We start from the raw sequence: 26,291 nt of genomic DNA on the forward strand, positions 1-26,291 counted from the left end.
TTGCTTTCTGAGTTGAATTTGGAGAGGTAGTGGAAACTCCAGAGCAGCAGTTCTCAACCCATGGGTTCCACCCCCCTTGGGGGTCAAATGACCCTTTCACAGGGATCATCCATCATCCTCATATCAGATACTTACAATATGATTCATAACAGTAGCAACATTTACAGTAATGAAGTAGCAGCAAAAATAATGTTATGGTTGGGGGTCACCACAACATGAGGAACTGTATTGAAGAGTGGCAGCCTTCGGAAGGTGGCAAACCACTGCTTTAGAGGATGAAGAAAAGCAGGAGGAAGCACGGAACCAGAGCCTTCTGAAGCTCATCCCTGGTTCCCAGTCCCCTGTGGGGCGATGGAGGTTTCCCATCCAGTACGTGGTGAACAGCACCTCCTTCCTATTTTCCCACCATCATGATTTGTCTCACAGAGGCCACAGTCAATAGAGCCAAGAATAGTAGGCTGAACCTCTAAAATCACCAAAATAAATCCTTTCTCCTCCAAGTTGTTTAATGTCAGGTATTTTTGTCATAGTGATAGGAAAAGTATCACAAAATATAACATCAACAGTGTGTCTGACTGCAGGATATAAGGCAAACCCAGGCTCCCAAGTGGTCCTCATGGTGGTAGGCTGGAATTTCCCTGAAGTCAATGTTGTACATGGGCCCGGCTCAGTAGATATGTTTGTTAAAATGTCCAGCTTTAAATTCCACTACTTCCACATTAGGACAAATGGTAGGGGGGAGGCAAGTGGAAAAATACTGAGTAATCGCAGAGCTAGTAGTATAGGCTGTCTCTCAGGGAGGTAGCATCAGTTGGCCTTGAAGTTACCACCTCCAAAACAGCCAAGCCCTTAGTGTCATGTGACAAGAACCTTGCAGGCTCTCCTCTTGACTGAAACCTCTGGATGGCACTGGCTGACTTACACTCTTCCTGGGCATACGCCACAAGCCAGTGTCAGGAGAGACACTACGGTGTCTCATGTCAAGCCTACAACTGCCCAACCCATCTTCAGACACAGAACCTCGGAAATTATGCTGTACAAGCCCCAGATAGCCTAAGCGCACCAGGTAACACACACACAGCACAAGGGCTCAGCTCACAGGGGTTTGGTTGGGGCTCAAGCTTTTGTTGTTGCTTTAATAAAAATGTTTTTGGTTGATTAGTGGGGGAAGGGGGTATTTGGGGTTTTTTTTGTTTGTTTGTTTTTTGTTTTTGCTAGTGAAATTGGCTCTTTTTTTTTTTTTTCCTAGGAAATTATCAGGGTCCGTATGCGAAAAGCCCAGAACTTCTACTCCTTGCGGGTAGGAAGTTAGGTATGGACAGTCATCTTCCATGCTGAAGCTGGAGCAAGTATCACCAAGATTATTCTATTTCCGAAATTCTCAAGGTGTGATCACCCTACCATACTGGGGACCACAGGGACCCTGCTTCTATCACGGTGGGGCTGCCTGGTGCTCTGGGGCCTGAGGCAGGGTTAAGTCTGGACATGAGACAATGAGGAACACCAGGGACATCCATAACTGAGGGCTTAAGGCACACAGCAAAGCAAGAACTCACACTGGCTTCATCTGGCCCTCACACAGATACACACCTGTGATAGCCCAGGCCTCCATATACTGCTAAAGAACAACAGGAAGAAGAGACACATGCTGACCCTGCCATGGTTCCTGGAGAGGACTAGTCATCTTGAATGTGTCACAGAGAGAACAGAGCTTGGAGCCAGGACAATAAGGTTGAGGATGAGCCTATGGGCTAAGAGCATCATGAAGCCCAAATGCTGGAGACTAGTCCTTCTTGGACTAAAGCAGATGCTGAGTGCAGATGGCTGCTCAGGACCTGTCCCAGGTGTGTGCTTCAGTCACCATGGGAGGATCCTGCTGATCCAGGATCCTAAAGTGTACCTCGGGGCATTGGAGATATCAAAACAGCCGGTGTCCATGGCAGCCACAGGCTGCTTCTTCTTCTATTCACTAACATCTGCTTTCCTAAAGCATCTGCACTTCTCCTTTTGCTCTCATGCAAATGAATCAACTGGATAGCAGGGAAAAACCAAGGCGGGAGGTCCAAATAGCTCAGGAACTGAAATGAGTCAGCTTAGCACCTAGGGAGCAGAACAGTGTGTCCCAGACCCTTTAGAGATTTCACACAGTCTGCTTGACTTCCTTAAGGTTCACTCGGTGTCTAAGAGGTGGCCACTGTTTTGTGTAATTTAAGTACATCTATTACACACGAGGAAACTGAGGCTCTGACCTACCTCAAGCCATCCAAGCTATCTTAAAAAAACAAACAAGCAAACAAAAAACCACTTCAAACTCAGTGGCTTCGATGATGGGCACTTACTTATGGCTCACAGTTCTAAAGGCTGGGCGCTCTGAGATAGAATCATCAACAATAAGTGCTTGGTGTGGATCTGCTTTCTGATCCCTGGTCTGCCTTCCTGCAGTCTCTACTTGATGCAAGAGATAGAAAACTCTGCTGTCTCTTCCATAAGGGCACTATGCCCACGACCCACAAGGCCCCACCCAATAATACCTAATAACCTGGCAGAGGCTGCCCAGAACCAATGCCATCACATACAGGGTTACATTTCAAGACATGAATCTGGAGACTCAGGCATTCAGAACACAGCACATGGACTGGACTGCCATCAACCCAAAGGTCCCATGAGATCAAAGGCCAGGACTCTTTCTCCATCTGCCCACTGAGCCTCATGGCCCAGCTCAAGGGACATAGTGTCCATTAACTCAGGGAGACAGCAGCCTCACCCACCATACAGGGGGTTTTAAGCCTCCTCACTCTGTCTCCCTCCTGTGATGCAATCCTCTTTATAGAGCAGCATGTCCTTGTTACTGAAGGAGTAACCACAGGCCTGCACAAACACCTAAGACTGTGACATTAAAAAAAGAGAGCAATGATCATGGCAGTCAAGTCCATCACACACCAACTAATGAATGCTTCAGGGCCATCCCCAGCTCTCACCCTCAGGGACACCAACGAGGAGGGTACATGGGATACATGTCACCCTGTCAGCACAAGACAGATGTTGTCTGACATGAGACCCAAGTCCAAACCCTAACCAAAGCTTCCCCATTTCCCAAAGCTCCATCCAGAGAGGTTGCACAGTAATACATACACAGTAATAAAAACCCACACCCCAAGTGAGACCTGTGTCACACAATAATCAAGGACCCAGAACCCACAGCAGTAATGTGAGAGAAACCACATTCTGATTCCTGAAAGAAAAGAAATGCTCGCCAACAAGCTCTGCCGGGCTGCTGATTATGTATGGCTCTCAGTTCCCCACACCATGGCTTTATATCTTTGGAATGAGAAGATGCTTTGTTATTGCTGGTGGCATTCTGTCATGCTATTCAAAGCCATATATTAAAAAAAAAAAAAAAAAAGAATGTGGATACATTTTCCCTCTGGCAGAATCTGATAGGAGGAAAAGCCTATTCGTCTCTCAGCAAACTGCCAACTGCTAGGGTTAGCAATGCTGTATCAGTTATACTTAAGGCTTCTTGCCGATTCCTGGAGCCAAGGACTCCTAAGTAGTCAGAGATGGAAGAAGTGATGCAGGCTCGTTTCTGCAGCTCAGGTCAGAGGTGACTAGCTGGGAATAGAGTCAGGTGATAGAGTGGGTGACAAGACAAGCTTTCAGCCCTTTGATCACACCCACATCAGTGACCAGACATACGCTATGAGGACAAGGGCCACCACAAGAGACACACCACCACTGCAAAAGGCACACTTGGGTGGGAATGGAACCTCTGCAAGTCAGAAGTACTCCCAAAATTAACTGTTCCCCACTCAGCACAGCACTCCCAATCGGAGGCTCCACTGCAACCTGATTCCCTCCACTAAAGGTGAGCAGCTCATGGAAGGGAAGCTAAGGTAAATGGAGGTTAGAAATCCATCCCAGCCAGGGGTGGGTGTAAAGAAGAAACAGTGGCCCCTGGTGGGAAACAGCCTTCTCCAGGGCAGAGCTGAGTGGGAAAGGAAGGCGGAGGTGCTCCCTGTCACCCTATTAGACTCAGGAAATCTCCCAAGTGACCTTTAGAAAGACAGGCAGAGGGTGAAGAGGATAGAGGGCTGCTAGTTTTAAACTGGGTAAGGCATTGAGCAGTACTGAGCAATCCTATCTGCTTTCTGCATGTTCTAGAGCTGTCCAGAAAAGCACTCAAAAATATAAGTCACTTATTTTTGAGGAAAAAAAAAAAAAAAGGGCAAAGACTGTTCATTTTCCATCTGTGCAGGTGCTTGTGTGTATATGTGACTATATGTGCCTATGTGTGCTCAGGGTTACACACATGTACATATGTACAAAAGGAGAATATGCATGTGGAGGTGTGTACATATATGTATATGTGTAAGTATGTTTTTGTGTGGAGGAAATCTTCCCTCTCTTCCTAGTCCTCATATGGAAAACATGCATATGAATCCATGGAGATTAATGGTATCCTTAAGAGTTCCAACACAACCTCCAGTTCAGAGACTGAAGATGGGCTGGAAATCTGAGAACAGTCTGACCTATGAGCTCTACAACATCAGCAGAACCCCATCTTCATCCTACAGCCAGAGGGACAGCTCACCAAGCCCCTGATGGTTTGACAGAAAGGTTTTGAAAGACTGTAGTTACACTGAAAACCAATTTCAAAGCTGAAAACCAAAACCAAGAGCTGTGGACACAGAGAAGGGAAAGAACTGTAAGCTATATCCTTGCCACCTGCATTTCTAGAGGCCCTCACTTTCCTGCTCATCACAGGCAAGGGATCCAGTCTACAGCAACCAGAGGACCACGTGGCCCTTGCAACACTCTGGGGACACACACACTAGGCCTACTGATCCCTTCTCTAGGTTGCCCAGGTTTTCCCAAGTAGCCATCAAATGAGCCAGCATGTTCCTCTGGGCTGAACATGTGTCCTGACTCTCTGCTTCTATGCTTCTGCCCCAAGAATGGAAGCCAACACACGGAGAAAGTAGGGATCACTCATCACTGGGAAGGAGCTGGTGGTGCGGCCAGGAGAGGATGACTGAGGTCTTATCTGATATCAAAATCTTCAGAATTATTTTCCTTAACTAAAACATATATTTTCAAAGCCCTTTTGGTTTGTTCTTGAGATGAAAGTTCATGCCACACTCAGTAGTGTCGACAGGCCTCTGTTCCTGGGTTCCATTCCGAGACTGTGGTCCAGGGGCCCCCTCCCCTGCTGCATATCAGTCAGTAAAGGCCAGCTCAAAGAAGTCCCCCACCAGAAGCCAACTCAAAGAAGTCACACCGGAAAAGCCACAGAATGCTTACCTGGGCTTCACATTTCTTGTGGCAGGAATACTTGCAGGCTGAAAGAAAGAGAAAGAATGTCTGTTACTCAAGCAATCTCAGGTGACACTTGCCAGGTCTCCCTCCTCAAGAAAGTCTAGTAGCAAAAGCTAAGGGAGGAAGCCAGCTCTCTCCCTGAAAAAAGGTGGCTGTGCACTGAGAATGCAGAATGAGACAAAAGTGACATCTAAGAAATGAGTTACAGCTGTGTGGTTGACCATGTGCTCAATACGTAACAAGACTTGCATTCAATTCCCAGAACAGGTAAAAAAAAAATAGTAATAATAATAACAAAAGCTCACACAGCCCAGGTAGAAATTTATCAGCAAGTGGAGTCTCATAAGTAGACTGGTATTTTTAAAAGGCTCATCAAGCCAGGTTGGAGACCTAAAGAAAAAAGGCAGGACCTGGGGAGCAAAAGTTCTTCACGCATGCCTACAAGTTATAACCGATCCCTGGGGAAAGAAGAAAAGGAGGAAAAGAAGGAACAAAGCCTCAGGCATTTGTCAGAGCCCTCCTAGAAGGCAGAAAGTCACGAGTTCATTTGGTCTCTGCAGGTTTCCACTTCCGGGAGACCTAAGCAGGCACTGTCAGAATAAATTCATGTCTAAATTCCTACAGAAGAGTCCTTCAACAGGGGCCATTATGTGAGCAGAGCGGGTCCTGTGTCATCGGAGGCCCCGACAATGCATTCGGGGTGCTGGAACCAATGCGGATTTCACAGGCCCTCCCCTCTGGCCCAGAGGCAGTCCGAAGCTGGGCCTCAAGGAATAAAAGGCCAGTAGCAGCAGCGTGGTGCAATACAATGACAAGGCCATACGTGGGAGAGAGGGCAGGACGAGGACAGTGGGAAAATGAAGCAACTGCACATATCAGCCTACCACAACCACCCCGGGGAGCATCGAAGAGGCCTCAACGCCTTCCCCATGGCACCTCCCTGAGACTTCCTGTCTGGGCTCTGTCTCTCCAGCAGGACTGCCCCAGGAAAATCCTAGGACCTCTTTGGACCTCTGTTCCCCCTCAGAACTATCAATGTCAAATGGAATCCTTCATGGGCCCTTGCTTTCAAACTACAAAGTAATGCCCCAAGCAGAAGAGTCCAGAGTCCAGACAACAAGGCCTCAGAGGTCAGAGAGACCAAGGACCAATTCTCAGCTTGGTGCGGTGAGCCCAGGAGCTCAGGGAAGTTTCCACTCTGCCATCTAGACAATACTTAGCCACAAAGGTTCACAAACTGTTAAGTAAGCTGAGACAGATACAGTTGCCCAGGACCTAAAATTTTGTGAACCCCAGGAGTTAACAATCTATTCAGGCTTTATCTGTGTGTATGATCCAGTTTTTCAATTGTCTGTGCAAGCTTTTGAGAACTGTTAGAATAGCTACCACAAATATTTATTTTCCAATCTTCTAAAATCAGCACAACATATAATGGTGACCAGGTTATTTCGAAATCAAGATTTTTACTGGATAACAACAGGGCTTCCAGGAGAGCTTAAAAACCCAGACAGAAGACAGCCCACGCAGAGGACTGTAAAAACAGCAAAAGAAGGGGGTAGCACACCCCAGAAGCAGCAGATTTGTCCAGCCTTTGCGATGTCCTTAATAATTCCAGCACCTTATACAATGAATCACTGCAGTCTGCATTTAGCACAACACGCCAGAGAGGTTGCTGTGTGGCTTCTGAAGGCAAAGAATATGATGACTTCTGCCACTTTGCAGGACCACTTCAGCAACCATGCAGAGCTACCAATTTGGAAAGAACTAGAAGCTATCAGCCAACATCCAGCATTTGGCCAGCTCGGCCTGCCAACTCTACAACTGTGATGTCTCAGAGACAGCAGACTCCAACCTCGGTCAGGCCTCCAGATGACAGCCTCTGAAAAGAAGCTGAGTGGGATCTCCCTGGCCCCCTAAACCTTACACTCCCAATCCAAGATGTGGTGAGAAAGGGCAGGTGCCAACAGTTATACCAAGGTACTAACAGCATGTTCATGGCACAGTGAAATCCAGCCATCTCTGTCCCTACTTCAGTTTCTGCTATCACATGTTTGCTGCCTTATGACCATAACAGAAAATGAGCATATGTCCTAACATCTACAGGGAAAGCTAGTCTCCTCAGCATCAAACCGAGGTCCACAGTGGACTCACACTAGCTCCCCACACACCCCTGCCCACCTCAGCCTGTTTCCAGTGTCCATTCTGACTATCCTACACTTGCCTCTGAAGCCCTCCTATCTGCTTTGGTGCCTCTGACCCCATGGTTTGTCATGTCAGGATCATCCTAACAGCCCATTCCTCAGGAGAAGCTGCAGGATGAAGGATAGATGGTCTTTGCTGTGTACCATCATTTCCTAACAAGGGCAACACTAGTGGAGCCCACAGTAGGCAATTCACTCCAGTCTGGATTGCACAGGCATTCTTAAAACCTTACCACATCCCAGCAAGAAGCCACTCATCCTTTCTCCTTTGGTTGAGGGAAGGTCAGAGTCTGTGGACGGAACCTGAGGATTCAGTCACACATCAACCATGACCAGGTATGCTGGTAGAAGATGACCTGCTGCAGGTGCTCTGGCAGAAGCCCAAGGCCAGCAAGATGACACACAGCAAGCGCCTTGCACCTGATAGCCTTTGGGTCCCAAGTTAGGAAGGCACCAGCAAATCACAAGAGCTCCTCACCAACAGGCACACAGGCCCCAAAGGCAAAAATATCCCCATTGGTTTTGTCCCTTAGCCAATCCCACCCACCTGGCCAGAAACTATCACGCTTTATTCTATTTGATCTCTGACATTTTCACATACGTATTTAATGCACTCCAATTACTCTCTGGACTTTCATAAATGCTTACCAGCTGTCTATTAAACAAACGGTCCTGAACTACTAAGAGTAAATGGATGTAGTTGAAGAGATGGCACAGTGGTTAAAGAGTGCTGGTGCTCTTCCAGAGGACCCGTGTTCAATTCCCAGCACCCACATGGTGACTCATTCCAGTTCCAGAAGTTCTGACTCTATCTTCTGACCTCCACAGGCAAGGTAAGGTGCACAGATATGCATGCAGGCAAAACACTGACACATTTAAAATAAAAGTAACCAAGTCTTAAATTGATTGATCAATTAGTTTAAAATGTTAGGAAGACAGGGAGGAGAGGGAGGGGCTCCATTGCTGTGCCTGGGACAGAATCTCACTCTGTAGCTCAGGCTAACTTTAAGCTTATGGCAAACCCCCTGCCTCAGCCTCTCAAGTGCTGAGATTACACCAACTCTTGCTTCATTTGCCAAATGAAAATGATCAGCTCATAAATCCATGATTTCTAGGCCAACAAGTGGTGTTTCCTTGGGCTGTGATTCCCACGCCATTACTGGCGGGCTAATATCCATAGAGTGTAAAGCCGTGTTATATAAATACGTACACCACCATTTCCTCAGGACTTCCTCACAGTCACTTATGGACACGAATCTTGTTCATCCTCAAGGCAAGTACAGGCTGTGTGCCCCTTCTCCAAAGTGCCTGGGACCAGGAAGTTTCAGATTTAAGAACATTTTCATAGACTTTGCTGGCCTATTATTTTACTCCAGAAGTCCAAAGTTTGAAATGCTCCAAAATCTGAAATAGTTTGTGCATCCAAGTTTTAGATCTTGACACATTTTGGTTTGTAACATCTCCGATCAACCTGTATGCTTTTCTTATCCAAGGATAAAAAGTAAAACATAAGTTTAAAAATTGAAAGAGAAAAAAAAGATAGCAGTGTCATTACCCATCCACTTCTGCCCCTCGAAAAGAAGACAGTGCCATTACTCATCCACTTCTGCCTCCTCAGCATCCTAACCAACTTCTTCCTGCTGAAATTGCCCTGTATCCTCCAAGACTCAGCTCCGAGACTCAGAGTCCCCCGCACTCTGGACTCAGCTTCCTCATGTGATAGACGGCCAGAAAGAGGACATGGTACCATCTGCCAGTGCTACCACCAGCTGCTCAGAGTCTCGGCAGTTACCATTTAACAGAACAGCTTCCTTCCTCCTAGCCCACGACCTTCCCCTTAACACTGGGCTCATGGGACTCGGCGTGTTCTTTCAGCCCCCACCATCCTCTCTCTCCACAAAGTCCCCACAGGACCTTGTACTCATGGTTCCTGAGCTCTCCTTGGGTGTCTTCTCTGTCCACAGACAGAACATTTCCCAGCAGGCTCAGGCCTCTCTGATACTCCCACAGCCTTGCAGTATTCTCCAGAAAAAGGGATGCTCTGAGAGCCTTCATGCACCTGTCCTGGGAAGCTGTAGAAGCTCTTAACCCCGTGCTGACCAGTGTCTGCTGCCTGTCAACCCTCACTTCCCGACACAAGGATTCCTCCTTGCCAAAAGACTCATATTTAGTGTAACTTCTCCCTCACTCCATCCTTGTGTGAGTCAAAGAAAGGTTACAGAGAGTTAGATCCTGCCTGGCCTAGACCAGTGGTTGTCAGAGGGGCTCTATAGACCTCTGGGTCCCTAAGACTATAATGAGTTGATGAGGCCACAATATTTTTCCCACATCTCTTCCCCTTTCTCTGTGTTAACACAGTAGGGAAACTGCTGGTGCCTCCGCAGGCATTTAGGAAACGAGACCAATTATACTCGCTACCACTTTATTCTGCACTAGCAGACACTAGAGCGAAAAAGGCAGCTTCCTTCAAGAATGCCCCAATGAGATCTGGAGAGATGGCTCTGCAGTTAAGAAAGCTGACTGTTCTATTAGAGGTCCTAAGTTCAATCCCCAGCACCCACACGGCAGCTCTCAACCATCTTTAACTGCAGTCCCATGGGATCTGATACCCTTTCTTGGTATGCAGGCATACCTGCAGACAAGACGGCCTTATACATAAAATACACACATAAATATATCTTTTTACAAAAGAATATCCCAATGAAAAATGTCAGGAGATACGTCTTCACTATTTGGTGAGAGGCCAGGGGAAGTCTGAAATGAGTGTCTCGGGATCACTTTGGAATGGGACAACTTAGAAGGGGATCGTCCAGCAACAGGACTGGTGCAGCTGTGAGCTGTCAGCTAAACTAGCTACTCATGATCACCATTTTTATCTGAAGGAATCTTGGCAAACAAAATAGGATTATTCAGAAGGGGCTCCTTGCCAGTTTCTAAAAGTTAATCAAAGTGAGCCTGTCATACCAACAGCAAAATTCAAACTTCAAATGAAATTCTCTATTCAGATCTACACCCAAAACCAGGAGCTCGCCAACTCAAGACCTTTCTGATAAAATCAACAGTGATACTACTAATAAGTAGAGATGTTTCTTTGAGATTTAAAAACAGACAGGAAACTTGTAAGTTAATGGACCAGAAACTGCCAAATGGCACTGTGATACTTGCTGGGTCTAAGATACACTCAACACACAAGACCATCCAAACAGACACAAAAAGAGCTGAACATATATTGTTTCCATTTCAGACTCCACACAGACACTAATCTTTAAGAAACAATCCTTTGAGTCTGGTTGTGAAATCCAGAGTCCAGAGCAATCTGATAAGCTGTCAGCAAGCTTTGCCTCTATGTATCAACACCAGGCCACATGCTTTTCCAGCTCTTACACAGTATGTAGACAGGCTGAAGGCAGAGGAAAGCCTTCCCACTAAAGCAAAGCACAGAACCCTGTCTTACTTCTCCTTGTGAATGGGAGTTTTGAGAAAGTCCTTTTTCACTAAAAATATTCATATTACCATATAATAGGTTTGTTACTGTTCCTTTTAAATGGTTTATTTTATATACTATCAGTTTCCATTTCTATCATGTTAAATGGTGATAAATATGGAGCATAGCTACAGGGATCTTCACAGTCTTCTAAGTGACCTGAAACCCAGGGTGACAGTGAAGGCATTCTGGTTTACATGAACAGTGACAACCCAGGACAACGGTGACAAGAGATGACAATGACATTCATCCCTTTTTTGACTGAGGCTTTTAGAAAGGGGGAGAGATTCACTTCTCATCAAGAGAAAGGCAAGTGAACCCAACCTACCACATTCTATAAAGTCTCTTACTGTCTTACAAAAGACACAAGAAAGAAAGGGTCCCTTTTTGGTTGCTATCCACGGAGAATGGAGCTAGATTCTACAAAGATAAAGCTAATGGAGTCAGCCTGCACAGTGGAAACCCAGGCATCCTCCTGTGTTCCAGGCTACTAGCCCCTGCACCTCCTGGCCCAAAAGAAAATACACACCGCAACGGCTGACTATGTCCTGCACGTCTGGCTGCCATAGTGCCACTTGCTTTACAAATCATTTTCAACCAGCTCCCATGGTAACCACAGAGAAAGGCATGTTCTTACATTCTTTTTCTATTTTATAAACAGTAAACAGGAGCACAAGCCAGACATGGTGTGATCATAATCCTAGCACTCAGTAGATTTAAAAGTAACTAGAAGGAATGAGAAAGGAAGTAGTAAGGTAGGAGAGTCCATCTGGCTCCACAAAGTGAGTTCCAGGCCATCGCACATCTCAGGTGTTGATTTAAACATGGTGACCCAGGAGGCAAAGGGTACTCTGTGGCCCTGAAACAACTGGCTCCCAGGGCACTAAGCTAATAATGTAAACATCTGTCAGAAACTGTGCTGAAGTGAGGAGCTGCTGTCCCAGTTCCCCTCAGCCGGGACCCTATCATTGCCTGCTGCCACCACTCCTCCGTCTGCAGTGAGAAACAGACCTAGGATAGCAGAGACCTTTCTGATATGAAGAGAAAAATTACCTGGACTATAAGAAAAAGATGACAGAAGATAGATGATGGATGGATGGATGGATGGATGGATGGATGGATGGATGGACAGACAGTTAGTAGAACAGATAGATAGGATTGATGGATAGACAGACAGACAGACAGACAGACAGATAGATAAGATAGATGATATATGGATAGATCTACATATAAAATACTGTGGTAGTTCTTTAAAAACCATGCTTGCTAAAGGTCTGATATGTGAAGCTATAAAGCTCGTTGTATAATATGAAACAAACATGAGGGGCTCAACCACCCCTAAGAAGCTGACACAGGAAATATATCACAGGTTGCTTTCAAAGGGAAGAGGAGCAAAACTGGGCAAAGTATTTGGTTCATGAAAGAAAACAATAGGACAAGAATTTCTGATGTGCCAAACAGGATAGGCAGAAATGAGTATTAGATGTCATAGAATATCTTCATGACAATCAGAGTGGGAAGGCATTCTAAGGAGAACGAACAAATGAAAAGGTGAGTAAATCCAAAAACTTTACAGTTTTTGCAATGTTATAAATGCTGTAAACAGACGGGAGGAGGAAAGTAAGGGAATGAGAATTTGCATTTGAAAGACAGAAAGATTAAAAAAATGTCGATTTATTTGGAGGTCAAAGCCATCAGAAAGTGGCAAAGAGTTTTTGCCTGGTATAACTTTTAAGGTAGCAGCAGTCTTAACATAATGAAGTCTGTGAAATCAAGAAAGGGAAAAAGTCATCTAATTTTTAAGCGAGCAAAGGATTTGAAAGGCAAATACACAGAAGCACGGCAGGCATTTCAGGCAATAACTAGAGTTTGCATTTAATCAACCACAAAGTGGAATGCTATGAAGTTCAAGTTTCAGTCCTGCTTCACTCAGAGAGCATCCCTTCCTGTCCTCACTCCCTCCGGATTCAATGCTGTCCTGCACACTCAGCTCTACAGCAGACTCCATACAGCACACCTCAACTCCCTACTCACAGAGGAGTCTTCAGAACCAGGGTTAAGACTCCAGGCTCCCAATGCCACGGTTCACATCACAGCCATCTGGCTACAAAAGCTTGACATTGCTACATGTCGTCTTGGAAGTGCTATTCTTCAGAGTGTCTCCATGGGCCTTGGGAATCCAGGCCACAGGCTCCCAAGGTTGCCGGAGTCTTTTATACAATGGCCTCCAGATATTTACCAAGTCATAAATGGGCCTGTGAATGAATCATCCTCTGCCTCTCATGTTCTCCAATACCTTATGCAGGGACACTCTCTGAGAAGCTGCCTCTTCAACTGTTCCCAGTGGCAGTCCCGAGAGCCACGGGTACCCTGAGAGCAGTATCGCCTGGGCAGCACAGCGGAAATCAGTAATCTCGCCACACTCTGTGTGTCTGGATCATAGTTGCTGTGGAGCAAACACTTGTACATCAAGCCAGGCTATTAAAAAAAAAAAATGTTTAAAAAAAAATCAAAATCTGCCTGCAAAACTGAATAACAGGACCCAGATGTCCCCTGCCCACCAAAACCTCAAAGCCTAAACTACCCAGACCTTTGAGGAACAGCAGGAAGAAGCCCAGGATTTCTTCGAACAGAGCATTTCAGTCAAAATTGAGAACAGGAGGTACAGGAGGCAGAATCCAAGGGAGGACACGGTGCTCTGCCCCAGATAAATAGCATAACAGAGCCAGAAGTTTCCCAGTTGCCTCTTCTCCCTTATTGTTCTTCTGGAAGATTCTGTCATACCACTGTCTCTAAGGATGGAGCAAGACTGATGGAGGAGGGGGCTGCTGAGCCAGGCAGGCTCATCACAGGAGCATTTTAAGGGAGAAAATACATGAAAGTGGAAGAGGTTGGGCTAGGGTTATTGGGGAAGTCACCTCTAACTGCTTGGGAAAAAGTTCAGAATTACCTAGAAGAACAGACGGATGAGCCAGACCTCTATCAGCCAACTGCATCTAGATTTTCTAGCAAACTGTTGTCCCTGTGTGTCTGTTGGGCAACTTGGGGCACCCCTGAGACTGGACTACACTGCAGGAGCTCGAAGCCTGGGCAGCAGAGGAGTGTCATCTTCGCAAAGTTGGTTCACAGAGGCTGTCGGCTACCCAGAGTAACCGTCCTTTTCTTCATGCCACAGGTATGCTAATGCACTCCTGCACTGGGCACATGCCCACCAGACATGGGCCCTTTGGGGGCCTTCCTGATTAACTCACCCTATTTTGTGTGGCTAATAATGAAACCACAAACTGAATGAAATCTGATTTGGCTCAGTTCCTCTCCAAGGTGCAAAGGCCACATCCGGTGATGGCTATCTTAATGGCGATGTCTCAAGATAGAGAAGGACAACATATGATGAGACACAGGGAGCACACGTGTGTATGCATGAAGGGGTAATACATGCCTGCACATGCATCCTTTTACAAAAGCACCAGTACTTAACCATTGAGGCCCATGCTAAAGACTGTAAATCCTAATATCTTCCAGAGGGCCCACTTCTTGATGCCAGGGTCAGAGTGTTCCCAGTCACTTAGTATTCGCAACGGAGATGAAGAAAGGACAAACCATACTCAAAGGATAACCATCACCACACATTTAACAATGCATAAACAACAACTTGTTCAGCCAACATGCACCAAGTGAGTACCCGCGCTGAAGAGCAACATGCCTGCTCTGTGCTGGGGACACGCTCAGCACCAAGTGAGTACCCGCGCTGAAGAGCAACATGCCTGCTCTGTGCTGGGGACACGCTCAGCACCAAGTGAGTACCCGCGCTGAAGAGCAACATGCCTGCTCTGTGCTGGGGACACGCTCAGCACCAAGGTACCTGGTCCACAAAGCAATGTCAGCCCCTCAGCCTCCTGGGCTTCCTGCTAGGACAGAAACCACACAATATTCTGCAGCTACTCACTGACCGCCCAGGCATCATGAGAGAATGGGAGCAGCAAGGTACCCTCTGAGGAACTGAGACTTGTGCAGATGGGGGAGCTAACCAGGAAGCAAGTCCAGAAAATAGCCATGACTGAGCACTGTGAGAGGGTAGGTAGGTCATGTGTCTGAGAGAGAGAGAGAGGTAGATGTAGCCGGGAGGCCCAGCCTCAACGGCCTCAACAACCACTCAGGAACAAGTGCAGTCCTTAATGGTGTCCCAGGTTCTCCCCCTTCCCCACCCCAAGAGCAGCCTAGAGAGCAGCTGTTCTTAACCTGTGGGTTACAAACGGGGGGCTCAAGGGGGAGAGCATTTCTCAAATATCCTGCCTATCAGATATTTACATTATAATTCATGCAGCAGCAAAATTACAGTTACGGAGTAGCAATGTAATAATGTTCTAGTTGGGGTCAGCACAACATGTAGAACTGTATTGCAGGGTCACAGCATTAGGAAAGGTAGAAATGCATCAAAAGACAGGGAGGCAAAGGCCAGTGCAGGGAAACTGACTTAGGAAGCAGATGCCAGGTCCACAGCCTACATGAGGTGGGCACTGGGCATGGCAGGGGACCAGAGCTTGGAGAGAGGTTGTTCTGGTCACACCATCTGGGAGTAACACAGCTGGCAGCACAGACCCCCTACTTTCTCATGAGGCAAGGCTCTGAGTGGCAGGCTGCACTACTTTCATTAGGTTAGCGGGCTAAGCCCTTGGGCCCTGGCACCCTTTGGAAGTCCACTGCCTCTGGCAATGGGATGCCTCCCCTCCCATGCCCACACCATGCAGAACCTACGGCATCTCTCTAATGCATTTCCTGTCTGCCCTCCTCTGAGCCACAACCCTGTGCACAGCAGTCAGACTCCTGTGCCTCCCAGGCCTACCCAGCTGGCAACAGTGCCTGCAGAACTTGCAGGGTGCTTCAGATCTGAAGCACTGTTGAAGGATTCTGGGCTCACACATGCAACCCACAGCACCAGGGCATTACTTCCTGACACACAACATTGACCACAAAGAGAGGGCAGCATTTGAGAGACAGGATGAAACATCTCCATGCTAAGTGGTACCCGCAGCAACTGTGTTTAATAATAATTGAAAAATAAAAAAGAGGTCATGAGAAAGATCAGAGCTAAGATTCCTGGAACATAATTCCAGGGCATTAAAGAAAAGTAGCAATTGCATAATAACGGAATTACTATACTTGTGTGCATAAATGTAATGTCTCAGTCTATTTGGATTGCTATTTAAAAAAAGAAAATACCACAGCCTGAGTAGCCGAGCTATGATAGCAAATCTATTTCTCATAGTTTGGGGCCCAGAACAAAGCAGTGTGTGAGAAGGGCTCCTTCTAGTCTGCACAGTGCCTTCTGGTCTGTCTATAGTAGTCGGGTAAGGCACCCCTGAGGCAGCGCAGCACAGGGTCCCAGAGGGGTGGGGGCTTTGCTAGTGACCTCTCACAGCCTTACAGAAAAATCAGAACTTAAAAGAAAGCCAGGTAAAGTTAGTGTCCTCTGGGCCACAAAGCCATCCTGCTGGCCTTCATTCTGCTGAATACCTCCTCCATACAAAGCACTACCCAGCCCCCTTTTCTCTTTCAAGCACCTCGTAGGCATGTTCTGCCTAAGATTACAACATGGTAGAGGAGAGAGGTGCGATTCTACCAGGCGCCCTGAGCCACAGTGACGTTCTCGTGTGAAGCTTCTGTGTGTACAGACACATGCACACAGATAGGTGTACATGCAGTCAGAGGAATGGGCGCGTTCACAAACAATCATGTGCACATGCATTTCAGATCTGCAGCCATTCACATGTACAAACACAGCTACGTAAGTAGGGCCCGTTCACATGTGAACACAGAAGCACATACCATTCTCACAGGCACACTGAGATCTCTCCGACATTTCACATACCACTTACTTAAAACATCACCAACAGAGATCAGAGAAAAATCCTCACTTTACAGAGGGAGACCCATGCTCAGGCAATGACAGGGCAAGAAGGACGATGGCTCCCAGCCAACCGACATACACCGACTGCAAGTCAGAGCCTCAACACTGCCCTGGGCTCCTCCTTGCTGCTCCTGCCCACTGTTCTCTTTATGTAAAAGTAACCAAAAATTGCATGAGGTGTTAAGGGCAGCATATTAAGGTAGAGAGAAGGTTGTGTGGGCTAGTTCCTCAATAAACCCAGCTCTCAATATATAAAGAGAAACGACCCTTCTCTGGGGGACAGTGAGCATGGTGCATGCCAACCCCTTTATCCAGAGAGCCCTCCCCACCCGATCCCTATGCGTGGTCTGTACCTACACACAAGAACAAGCACGTGTGGGTTTTAGACATGTGGGACCACCATAAGAGCACATTCATACAGGACTTTCGGGAGAAAACTCTGCGGCAGGTGCACCGCAAAGTCGACTGCAGGCTGTGCACCAACCTTGCCAGCCCTCTGGTGTAAGCACTCTGTGGATCTAGTCCTAGGTGGGGAAGGAAACTTTGTTAAGGCTGCCACACAGAGGAAAACCCAGCTCGATGTGCACTTAGCTAATCCACTCTTACATGTAACTAGCGAATGCTGATTCAGGTGACCACACAGGTGGGAGCCTCATCCCCACTCCACCTCGATGTACTTTCTTCCCTTCCCCCCTTTTTCTTTAGACTTGGGGGTCAAATTTAGAGATCCAGTCACTTTTTAGTTTGCTTTTATTTTTTAACATCATTATGGGGGAGTTTGTGAAGGGGAGCCTGCAAACGCCATGGGACATGGGTAGAGGTCAGAGAACAACTTAGTGGAGTCGGTTCATTCTTTCAAACTTTACATAAGTTCCAGCATTTTACTCACTGAGTACTTCCGTCAGCCACCAAGATCCAGTTCTTAGAAGTGTTTCCATGAGAATGGGGTTCACAATACTAATAAACTAGACGGCTTTCCATACATGCTATGCTCCTGGGTGTATGGGGGCTCTGCCAATCCCAGAGGACAGTCAGAGGGGCTGCTGTCTTCACTCAGACACTGAAGAGCAAGCTTGCTCAAGAAGATGACACACTGAAACCACCACCTCTGGTCTGCACACGGAAAGCGCCACTATACCATGGCTGATCTGACCCTCCTGTGTGGACACAACTTGCTCAGGAAAGGCCTGGTGCTCTGACATACAGGGCAGTACTGTTTGCAAACAGGCCAGACAGTCCAGAAGCACTCAGTGGTACATCCCTTGGCTAGAAAAACGTTCTAGAACCTGCTTTCTACCCAGAGGCAGCGTGGTTGGCTTCCGGTTGGACTCAGGCCACAAGTACAACCCCAGAGAGCTCATAGGCACAGAGGGTAGTATAGGTTCCCTCCCATCAAGGTCACCTCTGCCAGCCCACTAATGATCTCCTGAGCACCAATGACCTGCTCTCAGCTCTTTTCTTTTTCCCTTTAGGCCTACAGTAAGGGGATGGGGAGGCCCTGCTCCCGTGGCTGTACCACTCCCACTTGCCTACATGTCAGTCTGACACAAGGAGTCCCCTACTCAATCAACGAGGGCCTGCCCACCACTGCCTGGCTGCCCTCAGCAGCAAGGACATCTTCCCAGACCCTGTACTCTGGGGCATGCCACGGCTTAGAGCCGTGCTGGCCTGTAGGAGATGACCTCAGAGCAAAAGGCAGCTGAGGCCCTCGCATTCTACACCTACGGGGGTGAAAGGAGTGGAACTGGATTGAGAAGTTCAGCAAGACTTCAGCGGGGGGAGATACCTGGGCTCAGGCAGAGAGAGGGACCCCCAGCAGGTCTAGGGTCTCGGGTAGACAAGAGGACCCCCAGCAAGCATAGGAGACAACTAAGGCTCAGGTAGAAAGGGGGATAGCCAACAAACCTGAGATGGAAGCCACAAGAGAGGAGTCACCATACTGTTTGGTACTTGTGTGGCAGAGGACATCAAACTGGAATACTACAGCCCAGAGAGATGCTCTTTAACTCTAAATAGATCTCTACATGGGCCACACTCTTGGCCCACTCCTGACTCAATATGGAGCAACTTCTCTCTACTCCAAAATTTCAAGAGGTCAGAGAGCCAAAAGGGCCAAGGCACTAGAGAGGCCCACCAGGGAAGACCCTGGAAATCTTCCACAAAGGTACTACTGGGTATGGAAGTAAACACTACAGTCCCAGCACTCAGGAGCCAACCAAGGCCCACGAGTGTTCAAAGCCAGCTAGGTGAAAGGAAAAGAAAGGAAAGCGAGGCAAAACTAACACTAACTCTATGGAGGAAACTCTAAACGCCCATAATTGACTGGACAACAAATAATGGTCCCCCAATCCTTAAGGGCTTCCCGGGTTGTGTGATAGACACACAGCCTCACCCAGCCACACAGCCATTATGGAGATGCCATCAATGTGGAGTCACCAAAGAATTCAGGTCGTAAGGTTTAAACAACAAGGAAGAAGCCAAGCTGGCAGCTTGGTTTAGAGACAAGACCAATGTTTTCCCAAAAACAGGCTGAGAGATGCCAGCATACAATGGGCCCTATCCTGGGGGCTGGAGAGATGGCTCTGCTCTTGCAGAGGACCTGGGTTCAATTTCCAGCATCCATATGGTAGCTCACATTAACTTGTAACTCATAGAGGATCTGACACCCTCACACAGACATGCATGTAGGCAGAACACCAATGCTGATAAAATAAATAGATCATTAAAAACAGAACAAAATGGACCCTAACTCACGAACAGGCACTTCTTTTGCAGACTGTGGGAGATTTGAAAATGAAACCCTGAAAAGTGAAGTGTAGGCTGTAAATGGCCTGACATGAAGCACAAATTGCCCACAGCAACCTACTCTGCAGTGTTAATAGCACTGCTCTTTCTAGAAATCTTCCTTAGGAGCCTTTATCTGTGTAAACATGGGAGGCCCTGCCAGATTTGGGGGAGGAGGGGTGAAGAGAGGGGAAACAGGGAAATTCCATGACTTAACATTTGGAAACTCCCAGATAAATGACCGTCTTCATTTTACTGTCTGCTCTGCTTGGGTCTAATGAGTGAGAGGTTCAAGGGCATGGACTTACCTCGGCAAGCAATCCCTTGACGGTCAATGGACTGTTTGCACACTTCACAAACTCTGGGCTTTTTGAAGTCCTTTTTCTTAAAACTGTGCGGACATGTGGCAAACTCCTCCGGCTGAAAGAGTAAAGGAAGAAACTGTCAGTGCTTTAGCTCCTCATATCATCTTCTTCTTCTTCTTCTTCTTTCTTTCTTTCTTTCTTTCTTTCTTTCTTTCTTTCTTTCTTTCTTTCTTTCTTTCTTTCTCAAGAGATAATAAATCTAGTGAGCCTTGAAAAGAGCTCAGAGAGGAGCTTTACCAAGCAAGCTCATGCTCCGGAGAGGCAGTGGATGGCATTCTGAAACCCAGAGAGCATCTCACCCTCCCCCACCACCACCACCACCACCACTGGGGTGCTTAAGGACTGAGGCATTAGGCAACTATCCAGGTGACAATACGCTTCTTCCAGCCTGCGGGCTTACATCATCCTCAGAAACAGCAAAGTAAGGCTCTCAAGGCCTTTTCTTCTAGAATAAATAATTAGCAAAGAGCAATCTGAAGGAATTGAAGAGGCACTGAGTAGTAGTTCTCCCCTCAAAGAGGTCCCAAAATAACCACTATGGTTTCCAGCTTCTCGGGCCAGTGTGCTAGGGGGTCCAAGAGTAAGCCTGGAAGACACACAGGCTTTTTCCTTAACCATGATGACAAGCATTGGTACGAGGAGATTAACTCTCATCCCCCAAGTTCGGGTACACAGAGTGGATGCTCACTGCCTCTATGTGAGGACCTTGGAAGAGTTCACTTTGTTTTAGAAACATCCTTATCATGCCTGTTTGGTGATGACAGCGTATATCAGTAACTAATAACCCTGTGGGTATTAGTCAACACACACACACACACACCACCACACACCCACCACGGTAATTTAAATTTACTGATAAAATGTATCATTTGTCTCATGTTCTCAATAACAACTACTTTGGGGAAAACAAAGTTTGATAATTTCTTACACACTTGAAAGAATGTGAGAACATAATTTAAAAAGTGGCTGTGGTCAGTACTTTCTGCACAGCCCCCAGCACTCATACAGTGTAGTCAATACACGATTTTTTTCTAACAATTAAAAAAACTGTTGGAAAGCCAGGCAGTGGTGGCACACCCCTTTAACCCCAGCACTTGCGAGGCAGAGGCCAGCAGATCTCTCTGAGTTCCGGGCCAGCCTGGGCTACAGAGAGTTCCAGGACAGCCAAGGCTATACAGAGAACCCTTGGGGAGGGGCATGCGTAGGGAAGGGGAAAGAAAGGAGGGATTGGGAGGGAAGGAGGGAGGGAACTACAGGGGGGATACAAAGTAAATAAAGTGTAATTGATAAAAAAAAATTAATTCCAGTCCCAAACAAGAAATACCCTAACTATATACCGTAAGAACACACACCCTTCCAACACACACCCCGTGCCTCTCCAGTAGGATTAGAGGAGCAGGGCCCTCTGCTCACTCAAAACTGAGCATGGTGCTTGCTTCCTAGAGATCAAGAACCCCAGCTTTGCCCTATTCTACAGGAACTGCGGAACGACACTGCCTCGCAGAGATTAGCTCTTCAACAAAGGTTCTCAACCTCCCTAAGGTTGCAACCCTTGGTGGCAACCCCCAACCCTAACGTTATTGTCATTGCTACTTCCCAACTGTAATGTTGCTACTGTTACGAATCATAAAGTAAATCTCTGAGGCGCACTATATCTGACGCTCAACTCCTGTGGAATGATCTGGTTGGGACCCACGGGTTGAGAACTGCTACTCTACACTGACCACCCTTCTTGGCTTATGTGAGCTATTAAAAAAAAAAACAACACTGCCCTGAGGCTGTTACTGCTGTCCAGAAACAGGACTGCATTTTAGAGAAAAAGCACTCCAGAATACCACAAAGACCATAAAATTTCCCAGAATCCAAACAAGGTAAAATTTACATAGGCTGGGAGCCCAGTCAAAAACTATCAGGCACTAGAAGAGAAAAGAAAGAAAGAGAAATCATAAATAGAATTTAAAAAAAAAAAAAACTGGCCAAGAAGTTAGAATTAGCAGACATGGATATTAGTGGTATTATTACAATCGTATTAAATTTACTCAAAATGTAGAGACCTCAAAAACACATGAAGATAAAAAAAAAACCCACAAAAAACTGTAAACTTCTGAGGTAAAAAATATATAGGACATGATTATTGGTCAATTACTGAGAAGACAGATCAGTACACTTAAAACACACAATTAAAACCTCTCAAAATAAAGCAAATAAATGAGACAATGTATATAAACAAACAAATGAGTGTCAGGAGCAGTATGAGAATGTTTACCACAAAGATACATTTACTTGGCACCCCTAATGGAAAGAAGCACAGAAGGGACAATGGAAGCAATAATGGCTAAAACTACAGGAAAATGCAGGGAAAACCTTAAAGAGTTGACTGTAATTACACCAAGGCACATGAAAATAAATTACTCAAAACCAGTAACAAAGAAAAATCTTTAAAACACTCAGAGCAAAGAAAGACATTTCACATATAGAGGCCGAACAATTAGGGTTAAGATTTCTCACTTCACGGAGAGATGGCTCAGTGGTTAGGAGCATGCGCTCACAGGACCTACAGAGGACCTGAGTTCAGGTCTCAGCATACACTCACCAGTATCTATAGTTCAAAATTACTAGATGCCTCTGGTCTCCACGGATTTCTGGGCTCATAACACAGAGACACACTCACATGCACATAATTTTAAGAAAGAAACAGAAGATATATGTGAGTAGTGGAACACACAGTACTGAAGGAGGCATAGGTAATTTAACAAAAACCTCAGTGCCAGGCATAGGATAGCTCCCTACGAAGCGTTGGTCAGGGATGCCCCAGAGGTACCCAAAATAACACAAGCTATTGCCACAGTTTATGAGAAGACATATCAAGGAATCCATGTTCACAAAGGGATTAACCATGTAAGAGAAGACCTGGGAGAAGATGGCTGTCTCCAAGTGAAGAAAAGAGGCCTCAAACCAACCACCCATGCCCGCACCTCAATGTCTGGGCCCCTTCCTCAGCACTGTTAGAGAAAGCACTGCTGTTAAGCCGCCATGTCTGTGGTAGTTTGTTATTCAACCTCTCAGTGGTCAATAGATCTAGTCAGAAAATAAACACGGATACCAATGATTTGGATGATATTATCAAACAATCTGACCTAGCCGATAGCTCAACAGCAAGCAACAGAGCATGCATTCGTTCAAGCGTATTGGTGTGTTTAGCCATATTATGGACACAGGAAAAGTCTGAACAAATCAAAAAGAAAACTGAGGAAAAGAAAACTTCTTTGACCACAATCCAATCAAATTTGGGAACACAAACAGCAACCTCTGGAAAATGCCCAAATAGTTCCAAACAGAATACTACACTTCTAAATAACCCATGGGTTGGCCTACATAATCCACAACATACTACATCATAAAAAGTTGGCTTACCCCAGAAACGCAAGGTTTCAGAGCACTCAGATATCAATCAATAAAGTTAAATAGCAGAACTCTGGAAGCTGAGGCAGGGAACCATCAGAGGCCAGACCCCGTCTGGAAATGCAAAACAAACCATCAAAAAGGCAACTAATAAGCTAAGAAGGAAACCAGCTGGTCTCCTAAATGAATGCAGAAAATCCACTGACAAAACCCAACATCCCTTTGCTGATCTCAAGCAGGGAGAGAAAAGGGGCTTCCTCGCTATCACATGTGGCTATGTAAATCCTACAGCAAACATCCTTAATCATAAGGAGCTAACGCTTCCTTTTAAGATACACAACAGGGGCAGAGATGGCGCTAATCAAGATTTAGCATCGAGATTCTAAACGGTACAATGAGGTGGGAAAAGGAAATAAAAGGCTTTGGGAAGCCTCAAAATAGTGCTGTTCCTGATAACTTGACAGCCTGTGTAGAAAAGTCTGATAAAATCTACAAAAAAAAAAAAAAGTTTTGAGAAGTAACAAGAATCTTTACTAGCAAAGCTGGAGGATACAAAATCAGCATAACCAACACGTTGTTCTAGCTACATGTCACCAATGAACCTCTGTGACTGAAATTCAAAAACCCTTACCACTGTCGATAGCATAAGCAGCCATTTCTAGACCTAGAATCTTCCAAACACTTCAGGTTCCTCAGCTGTGTTGGCACTGCGTAATTCCTTGTATTTGCTACGATGTAGACCCCACTGTGGAGAGCAAGCAAGTACCCTGAACCCAGCAGAAACCTCTGCTTCAGCTCTGCAACCTACAGTTATACTGTTGCTCAGCCCTGAGCCACAACTCTTTTAAATGGCAGTGACACCCTCCCTCTCCTACTACTTAATGGAACTACTGGAAATTAAACAAAACGCTACATATCCACAGGCAAAACCTGGACAGTTTTAAAGACAATTTGGGTTAGGGTCCATCCCAGACCAGTTCAATCTGATTACTCTAAAGATGAGACCAGAACACTGGCAAGTTTTTGGACCTCACAAAAGATTCTCATCTGCAACCATAACAGACGGTATCACTTGGACCTGTTCTATTAAGGCAACTTTTATTAAATACCCCTTTCTATTTCTGTGTCTGATTGTTTTAAAACCGATGCTGCCTACCTGAGAGCAGAAGCCCTGCATCCCAAAGCCCTACAGGATTCTAGCAGTGCTCAATACTCACACTAGGAAGCCACACAGTTATGGTTGTAACCCTCACTTTTTTATAGATAGGACTGTGATATGAAAGACCTAGCAACCAATGAGGGATAAGACTCACCCTAGTGCCATGCTCAGACTGGCACAGAAAATGCACCCTTAGTAATACCCAGGCTGATACATACCTTTTCTGCCTATCTTCCAGCTCTTTTGCTATAAGGTCTCGTGCTAGATGCAGTATCTCAGGTCTGGGGTACCAAGTTCTTTCTCCTTTGTGCTCTGTGAGCCCTACCCAGCTGGCAGACAGCAAACCACAGTCCCTCAATTAAGACTTGTGCACTAAATGAACTGGCCACAGTCTGCGGGCCAAGGAGAGATACTGAAACGGTTCTTTGGTCACAGACACCTTTATTCCAAGCAAGGAGAAAGAGGTACTGTTTCCCTGCAGCTTCTTGCTCACTGGTCCACAGTTTAGAAGCTGCAGAGTGGAAACAGCGGAGGCACTATGGTGCCTGCTCAGCCATTTCAATTGCTGGGTCCCGGGGGAGTTTAAGATAGTGCAATAACATCTGCTCACGTGCATGCTACATAACATCTCTCTTGTGAAAGGAGACAAGCCGGAGTTAGGCTGGCCTTGTCTTCACCTGATCCCTTGCTTTCAGTTCTTCCTGAAAGGGGGGGTTGGGGGCTAGGGGGAGGAACAGCGAGGCTGACGCAGTTAGCATAGCCAGTTCAGGAACCTAAATTGCATCTAATTGTTCGGAGCCAAACTTTGGAAGAGTAACCAGTAAGGCTCCTGGTTCCACGAGGACGCCCACCCGGAGAGGGCCGGGGCAATTAGCCTTGATAGTGAGGTCTCTGCAGGGCAGGGAGAGTCTCCACTCAGCGGAAAGGCAAAACCACACAGGGAACCCGCAGCCAGGGTTGCTCCGCTTAAAGGTCGCAAGGGCAAACCAGCTTCATAGTGCAAGGATATGTCTGGACTATCCCAGCTAACGTTCTCCCTTCTGGAAACAGTCAGCCCACCGCAGGAAGCAAATGTAGGTGCCCTGGGGTAGCTAGGTAGCATTCTAGGGAAACAGCATTGATCAAAAACACATTCCCGGCTTCACTTCACTTCTCTGAAAGTTACCAATCCTGAACCCTTCCCACATCCGCAGACCTGACCCCAGACCTCCCCCACACAAGGCGGGCACCTAGGGCATGAGGGACTCCCCGCTCAACAGTGTCCCCACACTTTAGAGCAGAGAGAGATTCTCAATGTGTGGGTTACAACCCCTTTCGGGGTTTAAAGACCTTTGGACGGGGTCCCATATCAGATATCCTGCATATCAAACATTTACATTACGGTTCACATCACTAGCAAACTTACAGTTACGAAGCAGCAACGAAAATAATTTTATGGTTGCTGCTGGTCACAACATGAGGAACTGCAGCAAAGGAAGGTTGAGAACCCCTGCTTTACAGCAACTGGCTGCTGAGGCAAAACTGCCATGCAGACCTTTAGCGCCAAAGAACCTCCAAAAGTTTTCCTGGGAAAACAATCGCAGTGAATGCCGGATTTATAAAACGTAAAAGAAGGGAGTGGGGCCGCTCCTGCGAGCCTCTTTAATTCGAGCTCCACAGAGAACCACAGGAC

At 46.5% G+C, this 26,291-nt stretch overlaps 1 protein-coding gene across 5 annotated transcripts in view; it reads right to left on the minus strand.

Annotated features, from left to right (window-relative positions):
• Tns3 (tensin 3) overlaps positions 1 to 26,291 on the minus strand; it is a 230,275-nt gene that overhangs the window by 164,356 nt on the left and 39,628 nt on the right. For 4 of the 5 annotated variants that reach the window (XM_060365655.1, XM_060365654.1, XM_060365658.1 and 1 more), the window contains exons 2-3: positions 20,002 to 20,113; positions 5,302 to 5,339 (exon numbers count right to left, since the gene is read on the minus strand). In XM_060365655.1, coding sequence (XP_060221638.1) covers positions 5,302 to 5,339; positions 20,002 to 20,113 — 150 coding nt within the window. Of the gene's footprint in view, positions 1 to 5,301; positions 5,340 to 20,001; positions 20,114 to 24,616; positions 24,640 to 26,291 lie in introns of those variants that run through there. The other variant, XM_060365657.1, reaches the window with a different exon arrangement.

Source organism: Meriones unguiculatus, chromosome 12 (assembly GCF_030254825.1).
Source record: "Meriones unguiculatus strain TT.TT164.6M chromosome 12, Bangor_MerUng_6.1, whole genome shotgun sequence".
Classification (NCBI taxonomy): Eukaryota; Metazoa; Chordata; class Mammalia; order Rodentia; family Muridae; genus Meriones; species Meriones unguiculatus.